The sequence below is a fragment of the Oncorhynchus mykiss genome, chromosome 16, assembly GCF_057628025.1.
Source record: "Oncorhynchus mykiss isolate SJ-2025 chromosome 16, ASM5762802v1, whole genome shotgun sequence".
NCBI lineage: Eukaryota > Metazoa > Chordata > Actinopteri > Salmoniformes > Salmonidae > Oncorhynchus > Oncorhynchus mykiss.
In genome coordinates, this window is record NC_143037.1 from 6,069,976 (window position 1) to 6,097,448 (window position 27,473).

The 27,473-nt window shown below is 46.4% G+C and overlaps 1 protein-coding gene across 4 annotated transcripts in view; it reads left to right on the forward strand.

The window, feature by feature from the left end:
* Nucleotides 1-1,972: 1,972 nt before the first annotated feature.
* Nucleotides 1,973-27,473, forward strand: part of slc29a3 (solute carrier family 29 member 3) — a 35,082-nt gene continuing 9,581 nt past the window's right edge. Inside the window, exons 1-7 of one of the 4 annotated variants that reach the window (XM_090201810.1) lie at nucleotides 1,973-2,588; nucleotides 12,122-13,181; nucleotides 14,986-15,228; nucleotides 18,779-18,861; nucleotides 21,241-21,319; nucleotides 23,414-23,561; nucleotides 24,978-25,140. In XM_090201810.1, coding sequence (XP_090057936.1) covers nucleotides 13,065-13,181; nucleotides 14,986-15,228; nucleotides 18,779-18,861; nucleotides 21,241-21,319; nucleotides 23,414-23,561; nucleotides 24,978-25,140 — 833 coding nt within the window. In that variant the 5' untranslated portion in view covers nucleotides 1,973-2,588; nucleotides 12,122-13,064. Of the gene's footprint in view, nucleotides 2,589-12,121; nucleotides 13,182-14,985; nucleotides 15,229-18,778; nucleotides 18,921-18,970; nucleotides 19,035-21,240; nucleotides 21,320-23,413; nucleotides 23,562-24,977; nucleotides 25,141-27,473 lie in introns of those variants that run through there. The other 3 variants (XR_016487093.1, XM_090201811.1, XM_090201812.1) reach the window with 3 other exon arrangements.

Sequence of the window (27,473 nt, forward strand, 5' to 3'; positions counted from 1 at the left end):
AACCCTAAACTATAACCCTATGAACGGTCACTGCTTTACAGATTCCTTGGGATGACCTTACCCTGAACCCTAAACTACAACCCTGAACCCTAAACTACAACCCTTAACTAACCATGTATACATGATTGAGGTATGGACACCCCAAGGATCCCGAATAGCACATCTTCCAAGGATTCCGAATAGCACCTCTTCGAAAGCCTATGAACTCCTCAATTCGACTGAAAACCACGGACACAGCTCTTATTGGTTGTCTAACACTGGGAACAACACAGTCTGTGATTGGCTAACAAGATTTAGATCTGAAAACGGTGAGATAACATACCATGCCATGAGGTGTTGAGGGAAAGACAGATTACCTATAGATTGGACATAATCTTTTCTAGGCCCATCAGCGAAAACAGGAAATACACAAGCCTCAAGTTGGCTACTTCGGAATGTCGGCTTGCACGGGTAAAAAAGGTAAGTTTCTAACATTTATGTTTGAGATTTAATTCATATAAATAGAAACTATGCACCTTTATGCCTTTCATTAACACGTAGGCGTTGGTATGACGACGTGTTAGTTACACGCAGCCGTCATGCAGGCGTTGGTATGACGACGTGTTAGTTACACACAGCCGTCACGCAGGCGTTGGTATGACGACGTGTTAGTTTACACGCAGCCGTCACGCAGGCGTTGGTATGACGCCGTGTTCGTTACACACAGCCGTCACGCAGGCGTTAGTAAGGCGTTCATTGGTAGGCGACAGCCACACAGTTGTACAGTTGCCTTGGCTTAATTCTGTCACTTATCACCCCCCATACGCCCCATCTTTCAGGTAGATTTCTATGGAATGCTGTTTGGGTCTTTGTGTGTCAAAAAATAAACACACGTCAAATAACAAAATTATATTGTAGAATGTTGTGTGTGCTGAATTTGTGTTTACAATACTGAGTTGGTAATAAGGCATTATTTGTTCAACCAAATGGGAAAACGTCTGTGCTGAGGCATTTGAAATCAGAGCAGAATCAAAAATGTTTGCAGATATCTTTGATACAGATGTTATCAGAAGCTTTAGCTTGATACCTAGCTAGCACCAATACAACCAGCCTGAACACAATGACCAGTATAAACTGCAGTCATTTTCATTATTCTTAGCAATGATTTGGGAATCCATGTGAGTGAGTATTAGCTAGTTAGCCACTTGTTGTTCTCCTATTGAAATCGAACTTCAGTTCATGAAAATAACGACATTAGCTAGACATCTACCCTGTTGCCCAAAGCTAACATTATAAGCAGCCAGCTAGCTCCAGTTGGCTAAGTGAGGCTCGACCGGACTGGGTTATGTGTTATGAAGCTAGCCACAATAGTGGAATTTGCAGTTTGCCTTCACAATCAAACTCAAGTCTGCTCAATAAAAAGAGAAGGGGAAAACAGCCCATTCTCTGTGGACACGTTAAATGAACACACTTGTATATGACATCACTAACAGACAAGTCATGACACACAGTCGTGCTCCAACTTGACTCAGTTCTCACTTTTTATTATGCGAAATATGTCTTATACATTTAAACATATAAAACACATCTTTGAAGATCCATTAAATACAGCATTTCTGTACGTGTTATTTTATGGGTTTTTTTCTGCGTTGATTAGCGTGTTTAGATTAAATTCGCAAGCATTACTATCTTGCCTTTGGAAGAGGATGGTGGAGGGAATCACCCAGACTAGCTTGGTTTAGTATGCTCAGTACCCAAGTGCTCCTCAGAGTTATCAGACTCCAAAACATCCACGTTGCTTTGTTTTTTCCCATGGAAGTGTTCAATACACCATAGTAGGTTGACTGGTACAATAAATGAGGGCTGTGCGTTATTCATTCACAATACACGGGTATTACTTTTCTAAACCATCGCTAACAAAATATGCGGTCCCACATTGCCGTATACTGTTGAATATGAGTACTGCACGATTAATCCATACACTCGTGGATACATTGTGAATACCTGCGACGACTGCTCTGGATTCTGCTGTCCAGGCTGTATCACATCCGGCGGTGATTTTTGAGTGCCAGAGGTGCGGCGCACAATTAGCCCAGCTTCGTCCGGGTTTGGCCGTCGTTGTAAATAACAATTTGTTCTTAACGAACTTACCTAGTTAAGTAAAGGTTAAATAAAACAACACATTTAAAACAATACTCTGGTGTCTGAAGTCAGGAACTTGAGAGAAACACAGCGGGGACGGTTTGGTTTCCACTAGTTACCACAACTACAAAGTGCAAAATAAAAAAAATCGTCAATGTATATTAACAAAAAAATAGCTTTTGGTCTTAATTGATGGTTAGAGTTAAGCATAAGGTTAACATTGTGCTTATGGTGAGGTTTAAAATCCAATTTTAAGAAGCTACATTTAAGAAAAGGGCGGAGTTTATAACTCTGTGGCTGTGGTAACTGGTGACGACCGACTACTGAGACAACAATAACACAAGTCAGGATCAAGTCTGACTTTTACATCGGATTCAACCTATTCTGACAGGCCAAAGCCAACAACATCAGCGAATGTGTGCTTTCATTCTCATGCTGATTGATAGATGACACGCGTCGAATAGTAGGTGAGTATCTGATGCTACGTGAATATCGATCAGGGATATTTGTTTTCTTGGTGACTGACGGTGTATTCTGAACGTTTCGATAAATCTGTTCCATTACGGTGTTACCGGTTTGATATGTAGTACCATGGATTCAATCAAACGAATGATGAAGGGAGTGTATAAAGGCTACTCGATTGCTGTTGCAGTGTGGAAAGGCAGGTGAACCGGTTGAACTACTATTGTGTTTGGGGGATAGATGCGTTATGAAACAAATATAGCCACTAAACTCGTGATCACAGTTTCAGACTAGTCAATCTCAGGCTGATGTGATTGTGAATTAGCCTAGTCGATGCATCATTTTACCGCAGCAGTTGTGCAAAACACAGAACTAGAATTAAAGTCGTGATTCTATTTCCATGCCTGCCAACACGTGATACTTACGGATGCAGGATCAGCACTTTACAATCCTATAGTCCTCTCTGGTTGACTGGCTCATCAAAAAGAGGTTGCAAAATTCTTGTTTTGCAAGAAAATAGCAGAACGGAAGACCGCATCATTTAATCACATCACACCTAGAACTATATGAGTGACATTGGTTCACTGGAAAAAAAGTATTGTGGCTTCATGTGATCTGTCTGGTCACGTTTTCATTGAAATCGGTTAACCCAGAACTAAAAGCTTGCGTAATTTGGTCAGATGCTTCGTTATGTTTAAGTAGTCTGTCAACGAGAGATAACGTTTTCATAAACTCCCTAACTGTAGGCTGGATACTTTCATTTAAATGGACTGGTGTCGTCCTAGTGGGTCTGGCACAGTCAAGGACACGGGGACAGACTCACAGTCAAGGACACGGGGACAGACTCACAGTCAAGGCATAGTCACGGGGACAGGCTCACAGTCAAGGACATGGGGACAGACTCACAGTCAAGGCATTGCCATGGGGACAGACTCACAGTCAAGGCATTGCCACGGGGACAGACTCACAGTCAAGGCATTGCCACGGGGACAGACTCACAGTCAAGGCATAGCCACGGGAAGTAGGGGTACTGCAGCAACCCCCTGCATGCCAAAGCATTGGTTAGGTTTACCCCATTACATTGTTGGGTGCATTTATGGAGTCGCCATTGAGAACAGGGTCTCTTTCACAAGGCAGACATATTATATATTATTACTTACTTATATATATATATATATATATATATATATATATAGGACTGCCTTGTGAAAGAGACCCTGTATATTACTTATATATATATTACTTATACTTATACTGGGACGGCAGGGTAGCCTAGTGGTTAGAGTGTAGGGACGGCAGGTAGCCTAGTGGTTAGAGTGTAGGGACGGCAGGTAGCCTAGCCCAGCCACATGAGGTCTAGCATTGTCTTGCATTAGGAGGAACCCAGGGCCAACCGCACCAGCATATGGTCTCACTGAGATGAGATCCTCAGACCCCTTGTACCTAATGGCAGTCAGGCTACCTCTGGCGAGCACACTGTGCGGCCCCCCAAAGAAATGCCACCCCACACCATGACTGACCCACCACCAAACCGGTCATGCTGGAGGATGTTGGAGGCAGCAGAACGTTCTCCACGGTGTCTCCAGACTGTCACGTCTGTCACGTGCTCAGTGTGAACCTGCTTTCATCTGTGAAGAGCACAGGGTGCCCGTGGCGAATTTGCCAATCTTGGTGTTCTCTGGCAAATGCCAAACGTCCTGCACGGTGTTGGGCTGTAAGCACAACCCCCACCTGTGGACGTCGGGCCCTCATACCTCCCTCATGGAGTCTGTTTCTGACCGTTTGAACAGACACATGCACATTTGTGGCCTGCTGGAGGTAATTTTGCAGGGCTCTGGCAGTGCTCCTCCTGCTCCTCCTTGCACAAAGGCGGAGGTAGCGGTCCTGCTGCTGGGTTGTTGCCCTCCTACGGCCTCCTCCACGTCTCCTGATGTACTGGCCTGTCTCCTGGTAGCACCTCCATGCTCTGGACACTATGCTGACAGACACAGCAAACCTTCTTGCCACAGCTCGCATTGATGTGCCATCCTGGATGAGCTGCACTGCCTGAGCCACTTGTGTGGGTTGTAGACTCCGTTTCATGCTACCACTAGAGTGAAAGCACCGCCAGCATTCAAACATCAGCCAGGAAGCATCGGAACTGAGAAGTGGTCTGTGTTTATCACCTGCAGAACCACTCCTTTATTGGGGGTGTCTTGCTAATTGCCTATAATTTCCACCTGTTGTCTATTCCATTTGCACAACAGCATGTGAAATGTATTGTCAATCAGTGTTGCTTCCTAAGTGGACAGTTTGATTTCACAGAAGTGTGATTGACTTGGAGTTACATTGTGTTGTTTAAGTGTTCCCTTTATTTTTTTGAGCAGTGTATATATATATATATATATATATATATATATATATATATATATATATATATATATATATATATATATATATATATAATTTTCAAATACAATATACAAGTAAAATACAGTACAACACAAACATTCAAGACAAGCAGTTGCATTCCTCAATAAGACATTCCTCAATAAGACATTCCTCAATAAGACATTCCTCAATAAGACATTCCTCAATAAAACATTCCTCAATAAGACATTCCTCAATAAAACATTCCTCAATAAAACATTCCTCAATAAAACATTCCTCAATAAGACATTCCTCAATTCGACATTCCTCAATTAGACATTCCCCAATTAGACATTCCTCAGTAAGACATTCCTCAATAAGACATTCCTCAATAAGACATTCCTCAATAACACGGTCCTCAATAAGACATTCCTCAATTAGACATTCCCCAATAAGACATTCCTCAATTAGACATTCCCCAATAAGACATTCCCCAATAAGACATTCCCCAATAAGTCATTCCCCAATTAGACATTCCTCAATTAGACATTCCTCAATAAGACATTCCTCAATAAGACATTCCTCAATAAGACATTCCCCAATTAGACATTCCCCAATTAGACATTCCCCAATTAGACATTCCCCAATTAGACGGTCCCCGATAAGACGGTCCCCAATAAGACATTCCTCAATAAGACGGTCCCCAATAAGACGGTCCCCAATAAGACATTCCCCAATTAGACATTCCCCGATAAGACGGTCCCCAATAAGACGGTCCCCAATAAGACATTCCTCAATAAGACGGTCCCCAATAAGACATTCCTCAATAAGACATTCCTCAATAAGACGGTCCCCAATAAGACATTCCCCAATAAGACATTCCCCAATAAGACATTCCCCAATAAGACGGTCCTCAATTAGACATTCCCCAATAAGACATTCCCCAATAAGACATTCCCCAATAAGTCGGTCCCCAATCAATATTTAAAATTGCACAGCGGCACCAGAACATCCAACTGTATTTTGTAGTTGGTTCCAGCAATGAGGTGCTTTCAAGCTTAAAGTGGATTTACCTCATCTTTGTCCCGAATGGCTCAGTTTGTAGAGCATGGCACTTGCAACGCTAGGGTTGTGGGTTCGATTCCCACTGGGGGCCATTATGGAAATGTATGCAATCACTACTGTAAGTCACTCTGGATAAGAGCGTCTGCAAATGTTTTATTTTTGATTTAACCATGTAGGCTAGTTGAGAACAAGTTCTCATTTACAATTGCGACCTGGCCAAGATAAAGCAAAGCAGTTCGACACAAACAACAATGTAACAGATGTGAAACGGCTAGTTTAGTTAGCGTGGGCGCTAAATAGCGTTTCAATCAGTGACGTCACTTGCTCTGAGACCTTGAAGTAGTAGTTCCCCTTGCTCTGCAAGGGCCGCGGCTTTTGTGGAGCGATGGGTAGGTGTCAGTTGTTGATATGTGCAGAAGGTCCCTGGTTCGCGCCCGGGTATGGGCGAGGGGACGGTCTAAATTTATACTGTTACATTGATGCTGTTGACCCGGATTACTGGTTGCTGCGGAAAAAGGAGGAAGGTCAAAAGGGGGGTGAGTGTAACAGATGTGAAACGGCTAGTTTAGTTAGCGTGGGCGCTAAATAGCGTTTCAATCAGTGACGTCACTTGCTCTGAGACCTTGAAGTAGTAGTTCCCCTTGCTCTGCAAGGGCCGCGGCTTTTGTGGAGCGATGGGTAACGATGCTTCGAGGGTGACTGTTGATGTGTGCAGAAGGTCCCTGGTTCGCGCCCGGGAATGGGCGAGGGGACGGTCTAAACTTGTACTGTTACAACAACACAGAGTTGTGGAGTAAAACAAACCTACAGTCAATAATACAGTATAAACAAGTCTATATACGATGTGAGCAAATGAGGTGAGATAAGGGAGGTAAAGGCAAAAAGGCCATGGTGGCAAAGTAAATACAATATAGCAAGTTAAACACTGGAATGGTAGATTTGCAGTGGAAGAGATAGAAATAATGAAGTAGTAGTTCCCCTTGCTCTGCAAAATAATACATAAATAAATAAAATAATACATAAATAAAATAATACATACATACATACATACATACATACACACATACACACATACATACATACAGTAGGGGAAGTTGTATGACTAACATGTAACTAATGTTAGATGACTAACTAATGACTAACATCCAAATGCTCAGATATTTATAGAACCATTCAATGAATAAATATGCAGTCCATCTGAAACATTTTTTGTGAGAATTTATTTATTCATCGAAAATGGTGAATAACTCACCACAGGTTAATGAGAAGGGTGTGTTTGAAAGGATGCACATAACTCTGCAGTGTTGGGTTGTATTGGAGAGAGTCTCAGTCTTAAATCATTTTCCACACACAGTCTGTGCCTGTATTTAGTTTGCATGCTAGTGAGGGCCGAGAATCCTCCCTCACATAGGTACGTGGTTGCAAAGGGCATCAGTGTCTTAACAGAGCGATTTGCCAAGGCAGGATACTCTGAGCGCAGCCCTATCCAGAAATCTGGCAGTGGCTTCTGATTAACTTCAATTTTCACAGAACCGCTTGTTGCAATTTCTATGAGTCTCTCTTGTTCAGATATCGGTAACTGGACTGGAGGCAGGGCATGAAAGGGATAACGAATCCAGTTGTTTGTGTCATCCATTTAGGGAAAGTACCTGCGTAGCCTAGTGATTAGAGCTAGTAACTAGTAAGACTAGTAACCGAAGGTTGCAATTTCGAATCGCCGAGCTGACAAGGTACAAATCTGTCGTTCTGCCCCTGAACAGGGGCACTGTTCCTAGGCCGTCATTGAAAATAAGAATTTGTTCTTAACTGACTTGTTAAAAAAAATTGCGCACCCAACTCACTCAGGTGCTTCGCTTGCTATCACAAGCTTGAGTTCATTTGCACACAAATAATCATACAATGATGGAAAGATCTGTGTGTTGTCCTTGTTAATGCAGACAGAGAAGAACTCCAACTTCTTTAAAGAAAATTGTATTAAATTTTTTATTTTAGCCCGTTTTTCTCACCAATTTTGTGCTATCCAATTGTTAGTAATTACTATCTTGTCTCATCGCTACAACAACCCGCGCGGGCTCGTGAGAGACGAAGGTCATGTGTCCTCCGATACACAACCCATCCAAGCCGCACTGCTTCTTAATACAGCGCGCATCCAACCCGGAAGCCAGCCGCACCAATGTGTCGGAGGAAAGACCGTGCACCTGGCAACTTTGGTTAGCGCGCACTGCGCCCGGCCCGCCACAGGAGTCGCTGGTACCGGCCAACCCCTCCCTAACCTGGACGACGCTAGGCCAATTGTGCGTCGCCCCACGGACCTCCTGGTCACGGCCGGTTACGACAGAGCCTGGGCACGAACCCAGAGTCTCTGGTGATACAGCTGGCGCTGCAGTACAGCGCCCTTAACCACTGCGCCACCCGGGAGGCCAGCTCCAATTTCTTAATCATAGCCTCAATTTTGTCCCGCACATTGAATATAGTTGCGGAGAGTCCCTGTAATTCTAGATTCTGATCATTCAGGTGAGAAAAAACATCACCCAGACAGGCCAGTCGTGTGAGAAACTCATCATCATGCAAGCGGTCAGACAAGTGAAAATGATGGTCAGTAAAGAAAACTTTAAGCTCATCTCTCAAATTTTACCGTACCTCTGGGGATCCAGGTCAAAACCATTTGGGAATAGCTGCTCTATAACCATCAGCTGAAATGGTGCGATGTCCAGATCCTAAACCAGACTGGTGAAATGGTGCGATGTCCAGATCCTAAACCAGATTGATGAAATGGTGCGATGTCCAGATCCTAAACCAGATTGGGGAAATGGTGCGATGTCCAGATCCTAAACCAGATTGGTGAAATGGTGCGATGTCCAGATCCTAAACCAGATTGGTGAAATGGTGCGATGTCCAGATCCTAAACCAGATTGGTGAAATGGTGCGATGTCCAGATCCTAAACCAGATTGGTGAAATGGTGCGATGTCCAGATCCTAAACCAGATTGATGAAATGGTGCGATGTCCAGATCCTAAACCAGATTGGGGAAATGGTGCAATGTCCAGATCCTAAACCAGATTGGTGAAATGGTGCGATGTCCAGATCCTAAACCAGATTGGTGAAATGGTGCGATGTCCAGATCCAATACCAGATTGATGCACATTTAGAATAGAATGAGAAGTTTAAAAAGTTATTAGCTGAGAGTTGGCCAGGGATTCTAAATCTTTGGAAAGACAAAAATAATTGGTGAATTTGACAGAAGTCAGAAGGATCTCCTCTTTTATGGGGAAGAGGACATAGGAAGAGGACGTAGGAAGAGGACATAGGAAGAGGACATAGGAAGAGGACGTATGCTGCTTTCCAAATCTTAGGGGGGGTGTTTCAAAGATATTTAACCTGTTGCGTCGACCAAACCCGGATCCGGGATTCTATTTACAGACCTAAGCTCATTACCATAACGCAACGTTAACTATTCATGAAAATCGCAAATGAAATTAAATAAATATGCCATCTCTCAAGCTTAGCCTTTTGTAAACAACACTGTCATCTCAGATTTTCAAAATATGCTTCTCAACCATAGGAAAACAATCATTTGTGTAAAAGTGGCTAGCTAGCGTAGCATTTAGCGTTAGCATTAGCGTTAGCATCCAGCATGCAAGATTTCAACAAAAACATAAAAGCCTTCAAATAAAATCATCTACCTTTGAAGAACTTCTGATGTTTTCAATGAGGAGACTCTCAGTTAGATAGCAGATGCTCAGTTTTTCCCAAAAAGATTATTTGTGTATTAGAAATAGCTCCGTTTTGCACATCACATTTGGCTACCAAAAAAAAAATGAAAATTCAGTCCTCAAAACGCAAACTTTTTTCCAAATTAACTCCATAATATCGACTGAAAACATGGCAAACGTTGTTTAGAATCAATCCTCAAGGTGTTTTTCACATATCTCTTCAATGATATATCGTTCGTGGAAGCATGGTTTCTCCCCTCAATCAAATGGAAAAGTACAAGCAGCTGGCGTTTGCGCACCGAATTCCACGCAGGACACCAGGCGGACACTTGGAAAATGTAGTCTCTTATGGTCAATCTTCCAATGATATGCCTACAAATACGTCACAATGACGTATCATCTTGGTTTCGCCTGTAGAATGAGTTCTGGGGCACTTACAGACAATATCTTTGCAGATTCTGAAACTTCAGAGTGTTTTCTTTCAAAAATATGCATAGTCGAGCATCTTTTCGTGACAAAATATCGCGCTTAAAACGGGAACGTTTTTTTATCCAAAAATGAAATAGCGCCCCTAGAGATCCAACAGGTTAACTACTTTCCAGAAGTTCGCTGGATTCCCACCATTCTCCCACATAGTGTGAGACTTTCTTTCTTGTTTTATCCAGTCAAGGACAGATGAAACATTTCAACTGTGGTGGAAGTTAGGACTGTCTTTAACAGTTAACTGTGGTGTTAGTCTACCTCTGTGTCTATATAGACCTGTCTTTAACAGTTAACTGTGGTGTTAGTCTACCTCTGTGTCTATATAGACCTGTCTTTAACAGTTAACTGTGGTGTTAGGTCTATATAGACCTGTCTTTAACAGTTAACTGTGGTGTTAGGTCTATATAGACCTGTCTTTAACAGTTAACTGTGGTGTTAGTCTACCTCTGTGTCTATATAGACCTGTCTTTAACAGTTAACTGTGGTGTTAGGTCTATATAGACCTGTCTAACAGTTAACTGTGGTGTTAGTCTACCTCTGTGTCTATATAGACCTGTCTTTAACAGTTAACTGTGGTGTTAGGTCTAGATAGACCTGTCTTTAACAGTTAACTGTGGTGTTAGTCTACTTCTGTGTCTATATAGACCTGTCTCAACTAGGGAGGAGAGGTAGTTTTCACATTCCACTTTTAAGTGGAACACAAGCAGCTATGTCTAATGCTCTCTTACCTCTAACCTAACTGTCTGTGACATCCCTTTACCATGGTGTTACACACACACACCCACACACACACCAACACCCCCACACACACACACACGCACGCGCACACACACACACACCCCCACACACACACACATGCACGCACACACACACGCACGCACGCACACACGCACAGACGTATGTCTATAAGTATCTGAGTGGTGTTGTGGGTCATGTGCTGATGTCAGGGGTCACGGTCATCCTGAACTTCCCGTTTTATAAGTGTGGAGAATACGTGTGTGTGCTCCTGTTACATGGTACAGATAACAGCACTATACTCTGTACTATAACTGTCATGGTTGTTGCTCAAATGCATTCATGTGAGCTCTCTCTTCCCCTCCCCTGTCTCTGTCCTCTCTCTCCTTCCTCTCTCTTCCCCCTCCCCTGTCTCTGACCTCTCTCTCCTTCCTCTCTCTTCCCCTCCCCTGTCTTTGTCCTCTCTCTCTCCTTCCTCTCTCTTCCCCCTCCCCCTCCCCTGTCTCTGTCCTCTCTCTTCCCCCTCCCCCTCCCCTGTCTTTGTCCTCTCTCTCTCCTTCCTCTCTCTTCCCCCTCCCCCTCCCCTGTCTTTGTCCTCTCTCTCTCCTTCCTCTCTCTTCCCCCTCCCCTGTCTCTGACCTCTCTCTCCTTCCTCTCTCTTCCCCCTCCCCCTCCCCTGTCTCTGTCCTCTCTCCTTCCTCTCTCTTCCCCTCCCCTGTCTCTGTCCTCTCTCCTTCCTCTCTCTTCCCCATCCCCTGTCTCTGACCTCTCTCTCCTTCCTCTCTCTTCCCCCTCCCCTGTCTCTGACCTCTCTCTCCTGCCTCTCTCTTCCCCCTCCCCTGTCTCTGTCCTCTCTCCTTCCTCTCTCTTCCCCCTCCCCTGTCTCTGTCCTCTCTCCTTCCTCTCTCTTCCCCTCCCCTGTCTCTGTCCTCTCTCCTTCCTCTCTCTTCCCCTCCCCTGTCTCTGTCCTCTCTCTTCTTCCTCTCTCTTCCCCCTCCCCTGTCTCTGACCTCTCTCTCCTTCCTCTCTCTTCCCCCTCCCCTGTCTCTGTCCTTCTCTCTTCTTCCTCTCTCTTCCCCTCCCCTGTCTCTGTCCTCTCTCTTCCCCTCCCCTGTCTCTGTCCTTCTCTCTCCTTCCTCTCTCTTCCCCCTCCCATGTCTCTGTCCTTCTCTCCTTCCTCCCTCTGTCTGTAGGTGCTACAGCCTGACTACCCATACTGCCCTAGTCCCCAGTGTCAGCCTGACTACCCATACTGCCCTAGTCCCCAGTGTCAGCCTGACTACCCATACTGCCCTGGTCCCCAGTGTCAGCCTGACTACCCATACTGCCCTGGTCCCCAGTGTCAGCCTGACTACCCATACTGCCCTAGTCCCCAGTGTCAGCCTGACTACCCATACTGCCCTAGTCCCCAGTGTCAGCCTGACTACCCATACTGCCCTAGTCCCCAGTGTCAGCCTGACTACCCATACTGCCCTGGTCCCCAGTGTCAGCCTGACTACCCATACTGCCCTAGTCCCCAGTGTCAGCCTGACTACCCATACTGCCCTAGTCCCCAGTGTCAGCCTGACTACCCATACTGCCCTAGTCCCCATGTCAGCCTGACTACCCATACTGCCCTAGTCCCCAGTGTCAGCCTGACTACCCATACTGCCCTAGTCCCCAGTGTCAGCCTGACTACCCATACTGCCCTGGTCCCCAGTGTCAGCCTGACTACCCATACTGCCCTAGTCCCCAGTGTCAGCCTGACTACCCATATTGCCCTGGTCCCCAGTGTCAGCCTGACTACCCATACTGTCCTGGTCCCCAGTGTCAGCCTGACTACCCATACTGCCCTAGTCCCCAGTGTCAGCCTGACTACCCATATTGCCCTAGTCCCCAGTGTCAGCCTGACTACCCATACTGTCCTGGTCCCCAGTGTCGCCTGAGTCTTTCCCCCACACTATGGACCTCAACCTTGGGTAGAGCAGTCCTACACACCCCTGGAGAAACATTCCACCCTCTCTCCTTTCCTCCCTCTTCCCCCTCCCCTGTCTCTGTCCTTCTCTCTCCTTGTCTCCTTCTCTCCTCCTGTCCCTCTCCATCCCTCTCTCCTCCATCCCTCTCTCCTCTCTTGTCTCCCTCTTCCCCCTGTGTGTGATGATGGCTGATGGTACAGAGTCTCTACAGGCCAGTGTAAACTCCTACTGGGCAGCTTCTCCCATCCACGCCTCCGCTATGTCTGACGAGGAGACCGAGGGACAGGACACTGATGAGGTAAATGTCATCAACAAGTTTCAAGATGTGTTAGTCGTGTGTGTGTATATATATACAGTTGGGCAAAAAAATATTTAGACAGCCACCAATTGTGCAAGTTCTCCCACTTAAAAAGATGAGAGGCCTGTAATTTTCATCATAGGTACACTTCAACTATGACAGACAAAATGAGAAAAAAAATCCAGAAAATCACATTGTAGGATTTTTTATGAATTTATTTGCCAATGATGGTGGAAAATAAGTATTTGGTCACCTACAAACAAGCAAGATTTCTGGCTCTCACAGACCTGTAACTTCTTCTTTAAGAGGCTCCTCTGTCCTCCACTTGTTACCTGTATTAATGGCACATGTTTGAACTTGTTATCAGTATAAAAGACACCTGTCCACAACCTCAAACAGTCACACTCCAAACTCCACTATGGCCAAGACCAAAGAGCTGTCAAAGGACACCAGAAACAAAATTGTAGACCTGCACCAGGCTGGGAAGACTGAATCTGCAATAGGTAAGCAGCTTGGTTTGAAGAAATCAACTGTGGGAGCAATTATTAGGAAATGGAAGACATACATGACCACTGATAATCTCCCTCGATCTGGGGCTCCACGCAAGATCTCACCCCGTGGGGTCAAAATGATCACAAGAATCCCAGAACCACACGGGGGGGACCTAGTGAATGACCTGCAGAGAGCTGGGACCAAAGTAACAAAGCCTACCATCAGTAACACACTACGCCGCCAGGGACTCAAATCCTGCAGTGCCAGACGTGTCCCCCTGCTTAAGTCAGTACATGTCCAGGCCCGTCTGAAGTTTGCTAGAGAGCATTTGGATGATCCAGAAGAAGATTGGGAGAATGTCATATGGTCAGATGAAACCAAAATATAACTTTTTGGTAAAAACTCAACTTGTCGTGTTTGGAGGACAAGGAATGCTGAGTTGCATCCGAAGAACACCATACCTACTGTGAAGCATGGGGGTGAAAACATCATGCTTTGGGGCTGTTTTTCTGCAAAGGGACCAGGACGACTGATCCGTGTAAAGGAAAGAATGAATGGGGCCATGTATCGTGAGACTTTGAGTGAAACCCTCCTTCCATCAGCAAGGGCATTGAAGATGAAACGGGGCTGGGTCTTTCAGCATGACAATGATCCCAAACACACCGCCCGGGCAACGAAGGAGTGGCTTCGTAAGAAGCATTTCAAGGTCCTGGAGTGGCCTAGCCAGTCTCCAGATCTCAACCCCATAGAAAATCTTTGGAGGGAGTTGAAAGTACGTGTTGCCCAGCAACAGCCCCAAAACATCACTGCTCTAGAGGAGATCTGCATGGAGGAATGGGCCAAAATACCAGCAACAGTGTGTGAAAACCTTGTGAAGACTTACAGAAAACGTTTGACCTCTGTCATTGCCAACAAAGGGTATTTAACAAAGTATTGAGATAAACTTGTGTTATCGACCAAATACTTATTTTCCACCATAATTTGCAAATAAATTCATTTAAAATCCTACAATGTGATTTTCTGGATTTTTTTTTCTCATTTTGTCTGTCATGGTTGAAGTGTACCTATGATGAAAATTGCAGGCCTCTCTCATCTTTTTAAGTGGGAGAACTTGCACAATTGTGTGTGTGTGTGTGTGTGTGTGTGTGTGCGCGCGCTAAGGTGTGGACATCACAACATATCATTTAGAAAGGCAAAAAATCTAAAAACTCTGGACATTATAGTGAATATTAAACTGCTTTATTTTCAGTGCTACACTAACCCAATGCTAACTTTTATAACTTTTCCCCATATCCACTTCCTTACATTGTAGATAGACAGGGCCCCTCTCCTGCCCAAGCAGCACCATGCAGGACCCCCGGGGGCCACCGGGCGGCCCCTAGCCTCCCGCCACTGTCCAGAAGACTCCTACTGTATGGTGTACATGATCTTCTTCCTGTTGGGCATCGGCTCCCTGCTCCCCTGGAACTTCTTCATTACAGCTAAACACTACTGGACCTACAAGCTGAGCAATAATACTGACGGGCACGGAGAGGAGCCGCGCTCAGACCTTAGTGTGAGTGTGTGTGTGTGAAGGTGTGTGTGTGTAGGTGTGAAAGTGTGTGTGCGTGTGTGTGTGTGAAGGTGTGAGTGTGTGTGTGTGTGTGTGTGAAGGTGTGTGTGTAGGTGTGAAAGTGCGTGTGTGTGTGTGTGTGTGTGTGAAGGTGTGTGTGTAGGTGTGTGTGAAGGTGTGTGTGTGTGTGTGTGTGTGTCTACTGCATTAAATCACTTGACAGGAATTGAAGTGTTCTTTCACTTGCAACACAATTATAAGAGGGGGGGGACGGCAGGTAGCCTAGTGGTTAGAGTGTAGGGACGGCAGGTAGCCTAGTGGTTAGAGTGTAGGGACGGCAGGTAGCCTAGTGGTTAGAGTGTAGGGACGGCAGGTAGCCTAGTGGTTAGAGTGTAGGGACGGCAGGTAGCCTAATGGTTAGAGTGTAGGGACGGCAGGTAGCCTAGTGGTTAGAGTGTAGGGGCGGCAGGTAGCCTAGTGGTTAGAGTGTAGGGGCGGCAGGTAGCCTAGTGGTTAGAGTGTAGGGGCGGCAGGTAGCCTAGTGGTTAGAGCGTAGGGACGGCAGGTAGCCTAGTGGTTAGAGCGTAGGGACGGCAGGTAGCCTAGTGGTTAGAGCGTAGGGACGGCAGGTAGCCTAGTGGTTAGAGTGTAGGGACGGCAGGTAGCCTAATGGTTAGAGTGTAGGGACGGCAGGTAGCCTAGTGGTTAGAGTGTAGGGGCGGCAGGTAGCCTAGTGGTTAGAGTGTAGGGGCGGCAGGTAGCCTAGTGGTTAGAGTGTAGGGGCGGCAGGTAGCCTAGTGGTTAGAGTGTAGGGGCGGCATGTAGCCTAGTGGTCAGAGTGTAGGGACGGCAGGTAGCCTAGTAGTTAGAGTGTAGAGACGGCATGTAGCCTAGTGGTTAGAGTGTAGGGACGGCAGGTAGCCTAGTGGTTAGAGTGTAGGGACGGCATGTAGCCTAGTGGTTAGAGTGTAGGGACGGCAGGTAGCCTAGTGGTTAGAGTGTAGGGGCGGCATGTAGCCTAGTGGTTAGAATGTAGGGGCGGCAGGTAGCCTAGTGGTTAGAGTGTAGGGACGATAGGTAGCCTAGTGGTTAGAGTGTAGGGACGGCAGGTAGCCTAGTGGTTAGAGTGTAGGGACGGCAGGTAGCCTAGTGGTTAGAGCGTTGGATTAGTCACCGAAAGGTTGCAAGATCAAATCCCAGAGCTGACAAGGTAAAAATCTGTCGTTCTGCCCCTCTCCTAGGCCGTCATTGAAAATAAGAATTTGTTCTTAACTGACTTTCCTAGTTAAATAAAGATATAAATAGTGGGTGTCATTTTAAAGTAATTCTATTGCCAACATGGCTAGTTAAACTATAGTGTTAGCCGTTCCAAAAGCCACTTCAGACAAACAGATTGTAATGTTGGTGCCCGTAGAAAGGAGTCCTGACTGCGTTCAGGTGCGTGTGTGGCTGATGTGAAATGGCTAGCTAGTTAGCGGTGGTGCGCTAATAGTGTTTCAGTCGGTGACGTCACTCGCTCTGAGACCTTGAAGTAGTGGTTCCCCTTTGCTCTGCAAGGGCCGCGGCTTTTGTGGCGCGATGGGTGACGATGCTCCGTGAGTGACTGCTGTTGATGTGTGCAGAGGGTCCCTGGTTCGAGCCCAGTTTGGGACGAGGAGAGGGACAGAAGCTATACTGTTACACGTGCTGCTAATTGTGTTCACAATACAACAAACAGGCTTATTCTGTTCAGGACACCTCAGGGTGTAAGGTCATGTTATCCTCGGTACTGTGGATCAAATGGAGAACCTGACGTCATGTATAGCATGTTACTGACATCATGTATAGCATGTTACTGGACAGACACTGACATCATGTATAGCATGTTACTGGACAGACACTGAGCTCTGACATCATGTATAGCATGTTACTGTACAGACACTGACATCATGTATAGCATGTTACTGGACAGACACTGAGCTCTGACATCATGTATAGCATGTTACTGTACAGACACTGACATCATGTATAGCATGTTACTGTACAGACACTGAGCTCTGACATCATGTATAGCATGTTACTGGACAGACACTGAGCTCTGACATCATGTATAGCATGTTACTGTACAGACACTGACATCATGTATAGCATGTTACTGTACAGACACTGACATCATGTATAGCATGTTACTGTACAGACACTGACATCATGTATAGCATGTTACTGTACAGACACTGACATCATGTATAGCATGTTACTGTACAGACACTGACATCATGTATAGCATGTTACTGTACAGACACTGAGCTCTGACACCATGTATAGCATGTTACTGGACAGACACTGAGCTCTGACATCATGTATAGCATGTTACTGTACAGACACTGAGCTCTGACATCATGTATAGCATGTTACTGGACAGACACTGAGCTCTGACATCATGTATAGCATGTTACTGTACAGACACTGACATCATGTATAGCATGTTACTGTACAGACACTGACATCATGTATAGCATGTTACTGTACAGACACTGACATCATGTATAGCATGTTACTGTACAGACACTGACATCATGTATAGCATGTTACTGTACAGACACTGACATCATGTATAGCATGTTACTGTACAGACACTGACATCATGTATAGCATGTTACTGTACAGACACTGACATCATGTATAGCATGTTACTGTACAGACACTGACATCATGTATAGCATGTTACTGTACAGACACTGACATCATGTATAGCATGTTACTGTACAGACACTGAGCTCTGACATCATGTATAGCATGTTACTGTACAGACACTGACATCATGTATAGCATGTTACTGTACAGACACTGACATCATGTATAGCATGTTACTGGACAGACACTGACATCATGTATAGCATGTTACTGTACAGACACTGACATCATGTATAGCATGTTACTGTACAGACACTGAGCTCTGACATCATGTATAGCATGTTACTGTACAGACACTGACGTCATGTATAGCATGTTACTGTACAGACACTGAGCTCTGACATCATGTATAGCATGTTACTGTACAGACACTGACGTCATGTATAGCATGTTACTGGACAGACACTGACATCATGTATAGCATGTTACTGTACAGACACTGACGTCATGTATAGCATGTTACTGTACAGACACTGACATCATGTATAGCATGTTACTGTACAGACACTGACATCATGTATAGCATGTTACTGTACAGACACTGACATCATGTATAGCATGTTACTGTACAGACACTGACATCATGTATAGCATGTTACTGTACAGACACTGACATCATGTATAGCATGTTACTGTACAGACACTGAGCTCTGACATCATGTATAGCATGTTACTGTACAGACACTGACATCATGTATAGCATGTTACTGTACAGACACTGAGTTTCAATTTAGACTAAATCTGCCATTTTCAGCCCGTATAAGGGTTGACGGGCTGTGAGTGGGGAAGGTCTATGATGAATGCCCTGACTGTTAGACTCTCTGGATAAGAGTCTCTGCTAAATGACTAAAATGTGAATGTTTCCCTCTGGCCTTGACAGGATTACTTTGAGAGCTATCTGGCCATCGCCTCTACAGTGCCTTCGGTCCTCTGTCTGGTCCTCAACTACCTACTAGTTAACAGGTAACCTCTACAGTGCCTTCGGTCCTCTGTCTGGTCCTCAACTACCTACTAGTTAACAGGTAACCTCCACAATGCTTTCGGTCCTGTCTGGTCCTCAACTACCTACTAGTTAACAGGTAACCTCCACAATGCCTTCGGTCCTGTCTGGTCCTCAACTACCTACTAGTTAACAGGTAACCTCCACAATGCCTTCGGTCCTGTCTGGTCCTCAATTACCTACAAAACACACACAGATGCCAAATCCCTGTTTCAGAGAACATCATTAAAGGAACCAGATTCAATCAGCCAATCAGTAGGCCTGGCTACAAACACTTGGAGCCTGTGAGGTCACGTGTTCTCTCAGCTAAACAGACGGTCTGTTCTGGATATAAAGGACTCAGTGTCCTTCCACACCGTGACCTTCATATCACAGTCCTGCAGTGTGTTTGGACCTTTTTAAGTGCTAAGGGAAGGCATCACTGCTACTTCCTGAAACTTAACACGTTTTGGCCCTTTAAGAGCTTTCTGTGTATTAACGTCCATTGTCCTCCGAGAGTTGCTGAATCTCCTCTACTAAAGGAAATGGGTAAACGCCTGATCCCAGATCTGTGTGTGCTGTCTTGCCAACTCATAGTTAGTTAACAACTCACGACTGCACAAACAGATCTGGGATCAGGCTTGGTCTGGGACAGTCTACAATTATGAACGTAGTCTCCGTCCCTCTGGCTGAACGGAATGTTAGGTATTAAGGATGTTGTACACTTGAGCAAGACGCTTGACCCCTGATAATTGCTCTCGTGGTTCTACTGTGCGGATGTCCCCCATTGCCTCCATCCCCTCTGGGTGTGTCTCTGTAAGTTAATGAAGTACATCTTATGTGTAATTAGTTTAAAGTGGCAGCTAGGTCTGAATAACACCATCCCAGTCTCTCATATGCGTTGACCAGACCTGGGTTCAACTAGTATTTTAAATCATTTCAAAATAGTTTTGTATGTGCCTGATTTGAGCTGGCACAATGGGACCAACAGAATGGTCTCTAAAACCCCGCCCACCTAGCACTCCAGGTAGGCTAAAGAAAACGCTCAAAAGTATTTGAAAGATTTCAAATAGTACTTGAACCCAGGTCATGTGTTGAGCAGTCTTTGCCGTCTAATTTAATCCACTCGGTCTACTTCCTGTGTGATCAGCAACACCATAATCAAATCAAATCAAATGTATTTATGTAGCCCTTCGTACATCAGCTGATATATCAAAGTGCTGTACAGAAACCCAGCCTAAAACCCCAAACAGCAAGCAATGCAGGTTTCGAACCATACCATTAATGCATCCTCATATGTAGGTTTGGTTCTCTCTTAGCAGAACACGGAAGCGAATGTCTTATACAATATTACTGTTGTTTTGTCCTTCTTGAGCCACTGAAGCAACAACATAGCCAGAAACACTATCTCAAAAATAAATCAAGAAATCTGTCATAAATGTTGACAGTGACGCCGTTTTAGGGCCTAGCTTTCTGCTCTCTCCTCTTTCTCGTTGAATGACGGCAAACACATTGAAGAATCACGTCCCCTACTGTTGACCAATCCCTCAGTCAGGCAGTCTGTCTGTCAGTCTCTTTCTCTGTCAGTCTCTCTGTCAGTCTCTCTCTGTCAGTCTCTCTCTCTGTCAGTCTCTCTCTCTGTCAGTCTCTCTCTCTGTCAGTCTCTCTCTGTCAGTCTCTCCTTCTCTGTCAGTCTCTCCTTCTCTGTCAGTCTCTCTCTCTGTCAGTCTCTCTCTCTGTCAGTCTCTCTCTGTCAGTCTCTCTCTGTCAGTCTCTCTCTCTGTCAGTCTCTCTCTGTCAGTCTCTCTCTCTGTCAGTCTCTCTCTGTCAGTCTCTCTCTCTCTGTCAGTCTCTCTCTCTCTGTCAGTTTTTCTCTCTGTCAGTCTCTCTCTCTCTCGCTCAGGCAGTCTCTCTCTCTGTCTCTCTCTCTCTGTCTGTCTCTCTCCTTCTCTCTCTCTCTCTCTCTCTCTCTCTCTCTCTGTCAGTCTCTCTCTGTCAGTCTCTCTCTGTCTGTCTCTCTCACTCTCTCTCTGTCAGTCTCTCTCTCTCTCTCTCTCTCTCTCTGTCTCTCTCAGTCAGTCTCTCTGTCAGTCTCTCTCTGTCAGTCTCTCTCTGTCAGTCTCTCTCAGTCAGTCTCTCTCAGTCAGTCTCTCTCAGTCAGTCTCTCTCTGTCTGTCTCTCTGTCAGTCTCTCTCTCTCTCAGTCTCTGTCAGTCTCTCTCAGTCAGTCTCTCTCTCTCTCAGTCTCTGTCAGTCTCTCTCAGTCAGTCTCTCTCAGTCAGTGTCTCTCTCTCTGTCTCTCTCAGTCAGTCTCTCTCAGTCAGTCTCTCTCAGTCAGTCTCTCTCTGTCTGCCTCTCTCTCAGGTTGTCCCCAGTGGTGCGTATCCTGTCGTCTCTGCTCATCATCTTGGCTGTGTTCATAGTGACCACGGTCATGGTCAAGGTGTGTAATATATATACTACCGTTGAAAAGTTTGGTGTCACTTAGAAATGTCCTTGTTTTCCCATGAAAACATACATGAAATGAGTTGCAAAGAGAATAGGAAATATAGTCAATACATTGACAAGGTTATAAATAATGATTTTTAATGGAAATAATAATTGTCTCCTTCAAACTTTGCTTTCGTCAAAGAATCCTCCATTTGCAGCAATTACAGCCTTGCAGACCTTTGGCAGTCTAGTTGTCAATTTGTTGAGGTAATCTGAAGAGATTTCACCCCACGCTTCCTGAAGCACCTCCCACAAGTTGGATTGGCTTGATGGGCACTTCTTACGTACCATACAGTCAAGCTGCTCCCACAACAGCTCAATAGGGTTGAGATCCGGTGACTGTGTTGGCCACTCCATTATAGACAGAATACCAGCTGGCTGCTTCTTCCTTAAATAATTCTTACATAGTTTGTAGCTGTGCTTTGGTTCATTGTCCTGTTGTAGGAGGATATTGGCTCCCTTTAAGCGCCGTCCACAGGGTATGGCATGGCGTTGCAAAATGGAGTGATAGTCTTCCTTCTTACCCTGTACAAAGCTCCCACTTAACCACCACCAAAGCACCCCCAGGCCATCACATTGCCTCCACCCTGCTTGACAGATGGCGTCAAGCATCGTTTCATTTTTTCTGCGTCTCAGGAATGTTCTTCTTTGGGATCTGAACACCTTCAAACGTAGATTAATCTGTCCATAACACTTTTTTTTCCCCCCAATCTTCCTCTGTCCAGTGTCTGTGTTCTTTTGTCCATCTTAATCTTTTATTTTTATTGGCCAGTCTGAGATAGGACTTTTTCTTTGCATCTCTGCCTAGAAGGCCAGCATCCTGGAGTCGCCTCTTCACTGTTGACATTGAGACTGATGTTTTGCGGGTACTATTTAATGAAGCTGCCAGTTGAGGACTTGTGAGGCGTCTGTTTCTCAAACTAGACACACTAATGTACTTGTCCTCTTGCTCAGTTGTGCACCGGGGCCTCCCACTCCTCTTTCTATTCTGGTTAGAGCCAGTTTGCGCTGTTCTGTGAAGGGAGTAGTACACAGCATTGCACCAGATCTTCAGTTTCTTGGCAGTTTCAAGCATGGAATAGCCTTCATTTCTCAGAACAAGAATAGACTGACGAGTTTCAGAAGGAAGGTCTTTGTTTTTGGCCATTTTGAGCCTGTAATCGAACCCACAAATGTTGATGCTCCAGATATTCAACTAGTCTAAAGTTTAATCAGAACAACAGTTTTCAGCTCTGCTAACATTATTGCAAAAGGGTTTTCTAATGGTCAATTAGTCTTTTAAAATGATAAACTTGGATGAGCTAACACAACGTGCCATTGGAAGACAGGAGTGATGGTTGCTGATAATGGGCCTCTGTACCCCTATGTAGATATTCCATAAAACAATCAGTCATTTCCAGCTACAACAGTCATTTACAACATTAACAATGTCTACACTGTATTTCTGATCAATATGATGTTATTTTAATGGACAAAAAATGTGCTTTTCTTTCAAAAACAAGGACATTTCTAAGTGACACCAAACTTTAGAATCGAAGTGTACCTGTATATATTTATGGCTTTACAGCATGACTTGGGTAACATGGTTTATTGTGTAAATGTCAAGTCTGTAAAGTACAGTTTATTTTCTATACAGCCATAATGTACAGTACCAGTCAAAAGTTTGGACACACCTACTCATTCCAGGGTTTTTCTTTATTTTTACTATTTTCTACATTTGTAGAATAATTATGAAGACATCAAAACTATGAAATAACACACATGGGAATCATGTAGTAACCACCCCAAAAAAATATATTTTATATTTGAGCAGTCGCCCTTTGCATTGGCATTCTCTCAACCAGCTTCATGAGGTAGTCACCTGGAATGCATTTCAATTAACAGGTGTGCCTTGTTAAAAGTTAATTTGTTTCCTTCTACAATGTAGAAAACAGTCAAAGTAAAGAACCCTGGAATGAGTAGGCGTGTCCAAACTTTTGACTGGTACTGTATGCGTTATCTAAGACAGTTTTCACCTCAGGACATTAAAGCTGATGCTACTGTACAGGTGGATTCCTCTGGTTGTAGAGAGCAGTTCTTCTTTGGGACTTTAGCCAGTGTTGCTATGGTCAGTGGGGCGTCCAACCTCTTCTCTGGCTCTGTGTTCGGGATCAGTGGGCATTTTCCCATGAGGATATCACAGGCACTCATATCAGGTATTACACACACACACACACACACACACGCACACACACTAAGTCTCTCATATTGGGAAGATGAATCTGTCTACATACCATACTTAGCCAATATCATATACCCAACAGTCTAGTCTACATGATAACAAACCAATATCATATACCCAACAGTCTAGTCTACATGATAACAAACCACCCAAACTGTTCCCTTGGAGAGTCTCTGTATCTGTCCCATCACTGCTGACATCATCTTAGTTTCATACCAACAACTGAAACACTCATCAGCTGATTTGACTTCCTTCTCCTGCTTAACCCAGACATCATTTTATAACAGCATAACACAGTCAGTCATTTTGCCTTCTCCCCATCCCTCTCTCCCTCTCCTCATTCCTCTCCCTCTCCCCATCCCTCTCTCCCCATTCCTCTCTCCCTCTCCCCATCCCTCTCTCCCTCTACCCATCCCTCTCTCCCTCTCACTCTCCCCATCCCTCTCTCCCTCTCCCCATCACTCTCTCCCTCTCCCTCTCCCCATTCCTCTCTCCCTCTCCCCATCCCTCTCTCCCTCTCCTCATTCCTCTCTCCCTCTCCCCATCCCTCTCTCCCCATTCCTCTCTCCCTCTCCCCATCCCTCTCTCCCTCTCCTCATTCCTCTCTCCCTCTCTCCATCCCCCTCTCCCTCTCCCCATTCCTCTCTCCCTCTCCCTCTCCCCATTCCTCTCTCCCTCTCCCCATCCCTCTCTCCCTCTCCCTCTCCCCATTCCTCTCTCCCTCTCCCCATCCCTCTCTCCCTCTCCCTCTCCCCATCACTCTCTCCCTCTCCCTCTCCCCATTCCTCTCTCCCTCTCCCCATCCCTCTCTCCCTCTCCCCATCCCTCTCTCCCTCTCCCCATCCCTCTCTCCATCTCCCCATCCCTCTCTCCCTCTCCCCATGCCTCTCCCCCATCCCTCTCCCCCATCCCTCTCTCCCTCTCCCCCATTCCTCTCCCCATCCCTCCCATCCCTCTCTCCCCCATCCCTCTCTCCCCCATCCCTCTCTCCCCACCCCTCTCTCCCCCTCCCCATCCCTCTCTCCCCATCCCTCTCTCCCCCATTCCTCTCCCCATCCCTCCCATCCCTCTCCCCATCCTTCTCTCCCCCATCCCTCTCTCCCCCATCCCTCTCTCCCCACCCCTCTCTCCCCCTCCCCATCCCTCTCTCCCCATCCCTCTCTCCCCCATCCCTCTCTCCCCACCCCTCTCTCCCCCATCCCTCTCTCCCCACCCCTCTCTCCCCATCCCTCTCTCCCCACCCCTCTCTCCCCGTCCCCATCCCTCTCTCCCCACCCCTCTCTCCCCACCCCTCTCTCCCCCACCCCTCTCTCCCCCACCCCTCTCTCCCCCATCCCTCTCTCCCCCTCCCTCTCTCCCCACCCCTCTCTCCCCCATCCCTCTCTCCCAGGCCAGGCTATGGGTGGTACTATCAGTGCAGTAGCCTCCATAGTGGACTTGGCAGCAGCTAAAGATGTGACTGACAGCGCTCTAGCTTACTTCCTGACGGCTGATGTCTTCATCCTTTTCTGTATCCTCATGTACCTGCTGCTGCCTAAGCTGGATTACTCACGGTAGACACACACACACACACACACACACACACACACAGACACAGACACACACAGACACACACACACACACACACACACACAGCAATAACACTCTCACTCTCACCATATCGATCAAATGTATTTATAAAGCCCTTCTTACATCAGCTGATATCAGCAAAGTGCTGTACAGAAACCCCTCACCTCTAAGGGGTGGCCAGTCCTCTTCTGGCTGTGCCGGGTGGAGATTATAACAGAACATGGCCAAGATGTTCAAATGTTCATAGATGACCAGCATGGTCGAATAATAATAATCACAGTTGTAGAGGGTGCAGCAAGTCAGCACCTCAGGAGTAAATGTCAGTTGACTTTTCATAGCCGAGCATTCAGAGGTCGAGACAGCAGGTGGACTGGGGACAGCAGGTGGACTGGGGACAGCAGGTGGACTGGGGACAGCGGGAGGACTGGGGACAGCGGGTGAACTGGGGACAGCGGGTGAACTGGGGACAGCGGGTGAACTGGGGACAGCGGGTGAACTGGGGACAGCGGGAGGACTGGGGACAGCGCGTGGACTGGGGACAGCGGGTGAACTGGGGACAGCGGGTGGACTGGGGACAGCGGGTGGACTGGGGACAGCGGGTGAACTGGGGACAGCGTGTGGACTGGGGACAGCGTGTGGACTGGGGACAGCGGGTGAACTGGGGACAGCGGGTGGACTGGGGACAGCGGGTGAACTGGGGACAGCGGGTGGACTGGGGACAGCGGGTGGACTGGGGACAGCGGGTGGACTGGGGACAGCGGGTGAACTGGGGACAGCGGGTGAACTGGGGACAGCGGGTGAACTGGGGACAGCGGGTGAACTGGGGACAGCGGGTGGACAGGGGACAGCGGGAGGACTGGGGACAGCGGGTGGACTGGGGACAGCGGGTGGACTGGGGACAGCGGGTGGACTGGGGACAGCGGGTGAACTGGGGACAGCGGGTGGACTGGGGACAGCGGGTGGACTGGGGACAGCGGGTGGACTGGGGACAGCGGGTGGACTGGGGACAGCGGGTGGACTGGGGACAGCGGGTGGACTGGGGACAGCGGGTGAACTGGGGACAGCGGGTGGACTGGGGACAGCGGGTGGACTGGGGACAGCGGGTGAACTGGGGACAGCGTGTGGACTGGGGACAGCGTGTGGACTGGGGACAGCGGGTGGACTGGGGACAGCGGGTGGACTGGGGACAGCGGGTGAACTGGGGACAGCGGGTGGACTGGGGACAGCGGGTGAACTGGGGACAGCGGGTGGACTGGGGACAGCGGGTGGACTGGGGACAGCAGGAGGACTAATATAGACTTTACAACAATGTGCATGCACATGTGTCAAAGAGGCTGAGGGAGATGTGGGGAGAGATGATGAGGAACTGTAGTGCCTCTGAGTTTTTTTCTGTTGTGGTCAGACAAGCCACAGTTAACTGAAACTAGTCTCCTCTCCCGAAACCAAGGAAACAAGCTTTATTGATACTGAGAATAAAATAAACGCTTCCCAGTTTCTGTTTGTTAACCTTTTGATATGAGTCTTTGTCAAAAAAAAACTTCTCACAGGTGGCTCCTTTGACCTTTGGTGTGTTGTCAGGTCATCGGTGTGTTGTCAGGTCATCGGTGTGTTGTCAGGTCATCGGTGTGTTGTCAGGTCATCGGTGTGTTGTCAGGTCATCGGTGTGTTGTCAGGTCATCGGTGTGTTGTCAGGTCATCGGTATGTTGTCAGGTCATCGGTGTGTTGTCAGGTCATTGGTGTGTTGTCAGGTCATTGGTGTGTTGTCGGTGTGTTGTCAGGTCATTGGTGTGTTGTCAGGTCATTGGTGTGTTGTCGGTGTGTTGTCAGGCCATCGGTGTGTTGTCAGGTCATCGGTGTGATAAACCTGCAGGAGCTCTTAGATCATGAGGTGCAATATTACAGAGAACAAACAGCTGTTGATGCTGAACAGTAAACAATGTTTCCTGGGAGAAAAACAATTCCAGAAGTAAACCAGGAAGTGTTTTGAACAAAAGCTTGTTGGACATAGTTTACTATTCGGGCATTAACTTCTGTTTTGTTCTAATACATTACAAGGGTCAAAGGTCAGTGACTTCTTACTAAATGACTTAATAACATAGAGAGACAACAATGTTATAGACCTTTTATACATAGCCTCAGTTAAAATATTCAGTTAAAGATGTTACCTCTCATATCACTCTGGAAGTAAGTTTCCCTTTAGGCACAGATCTAAGATCAGCTCACCTTGCTGAAATTCTATCATGAACCATTTGAGCATCGGCAATCATGAAACTGATCTGGAATCAGTTCTGACAAGTGTAAAAAAACATATAACCT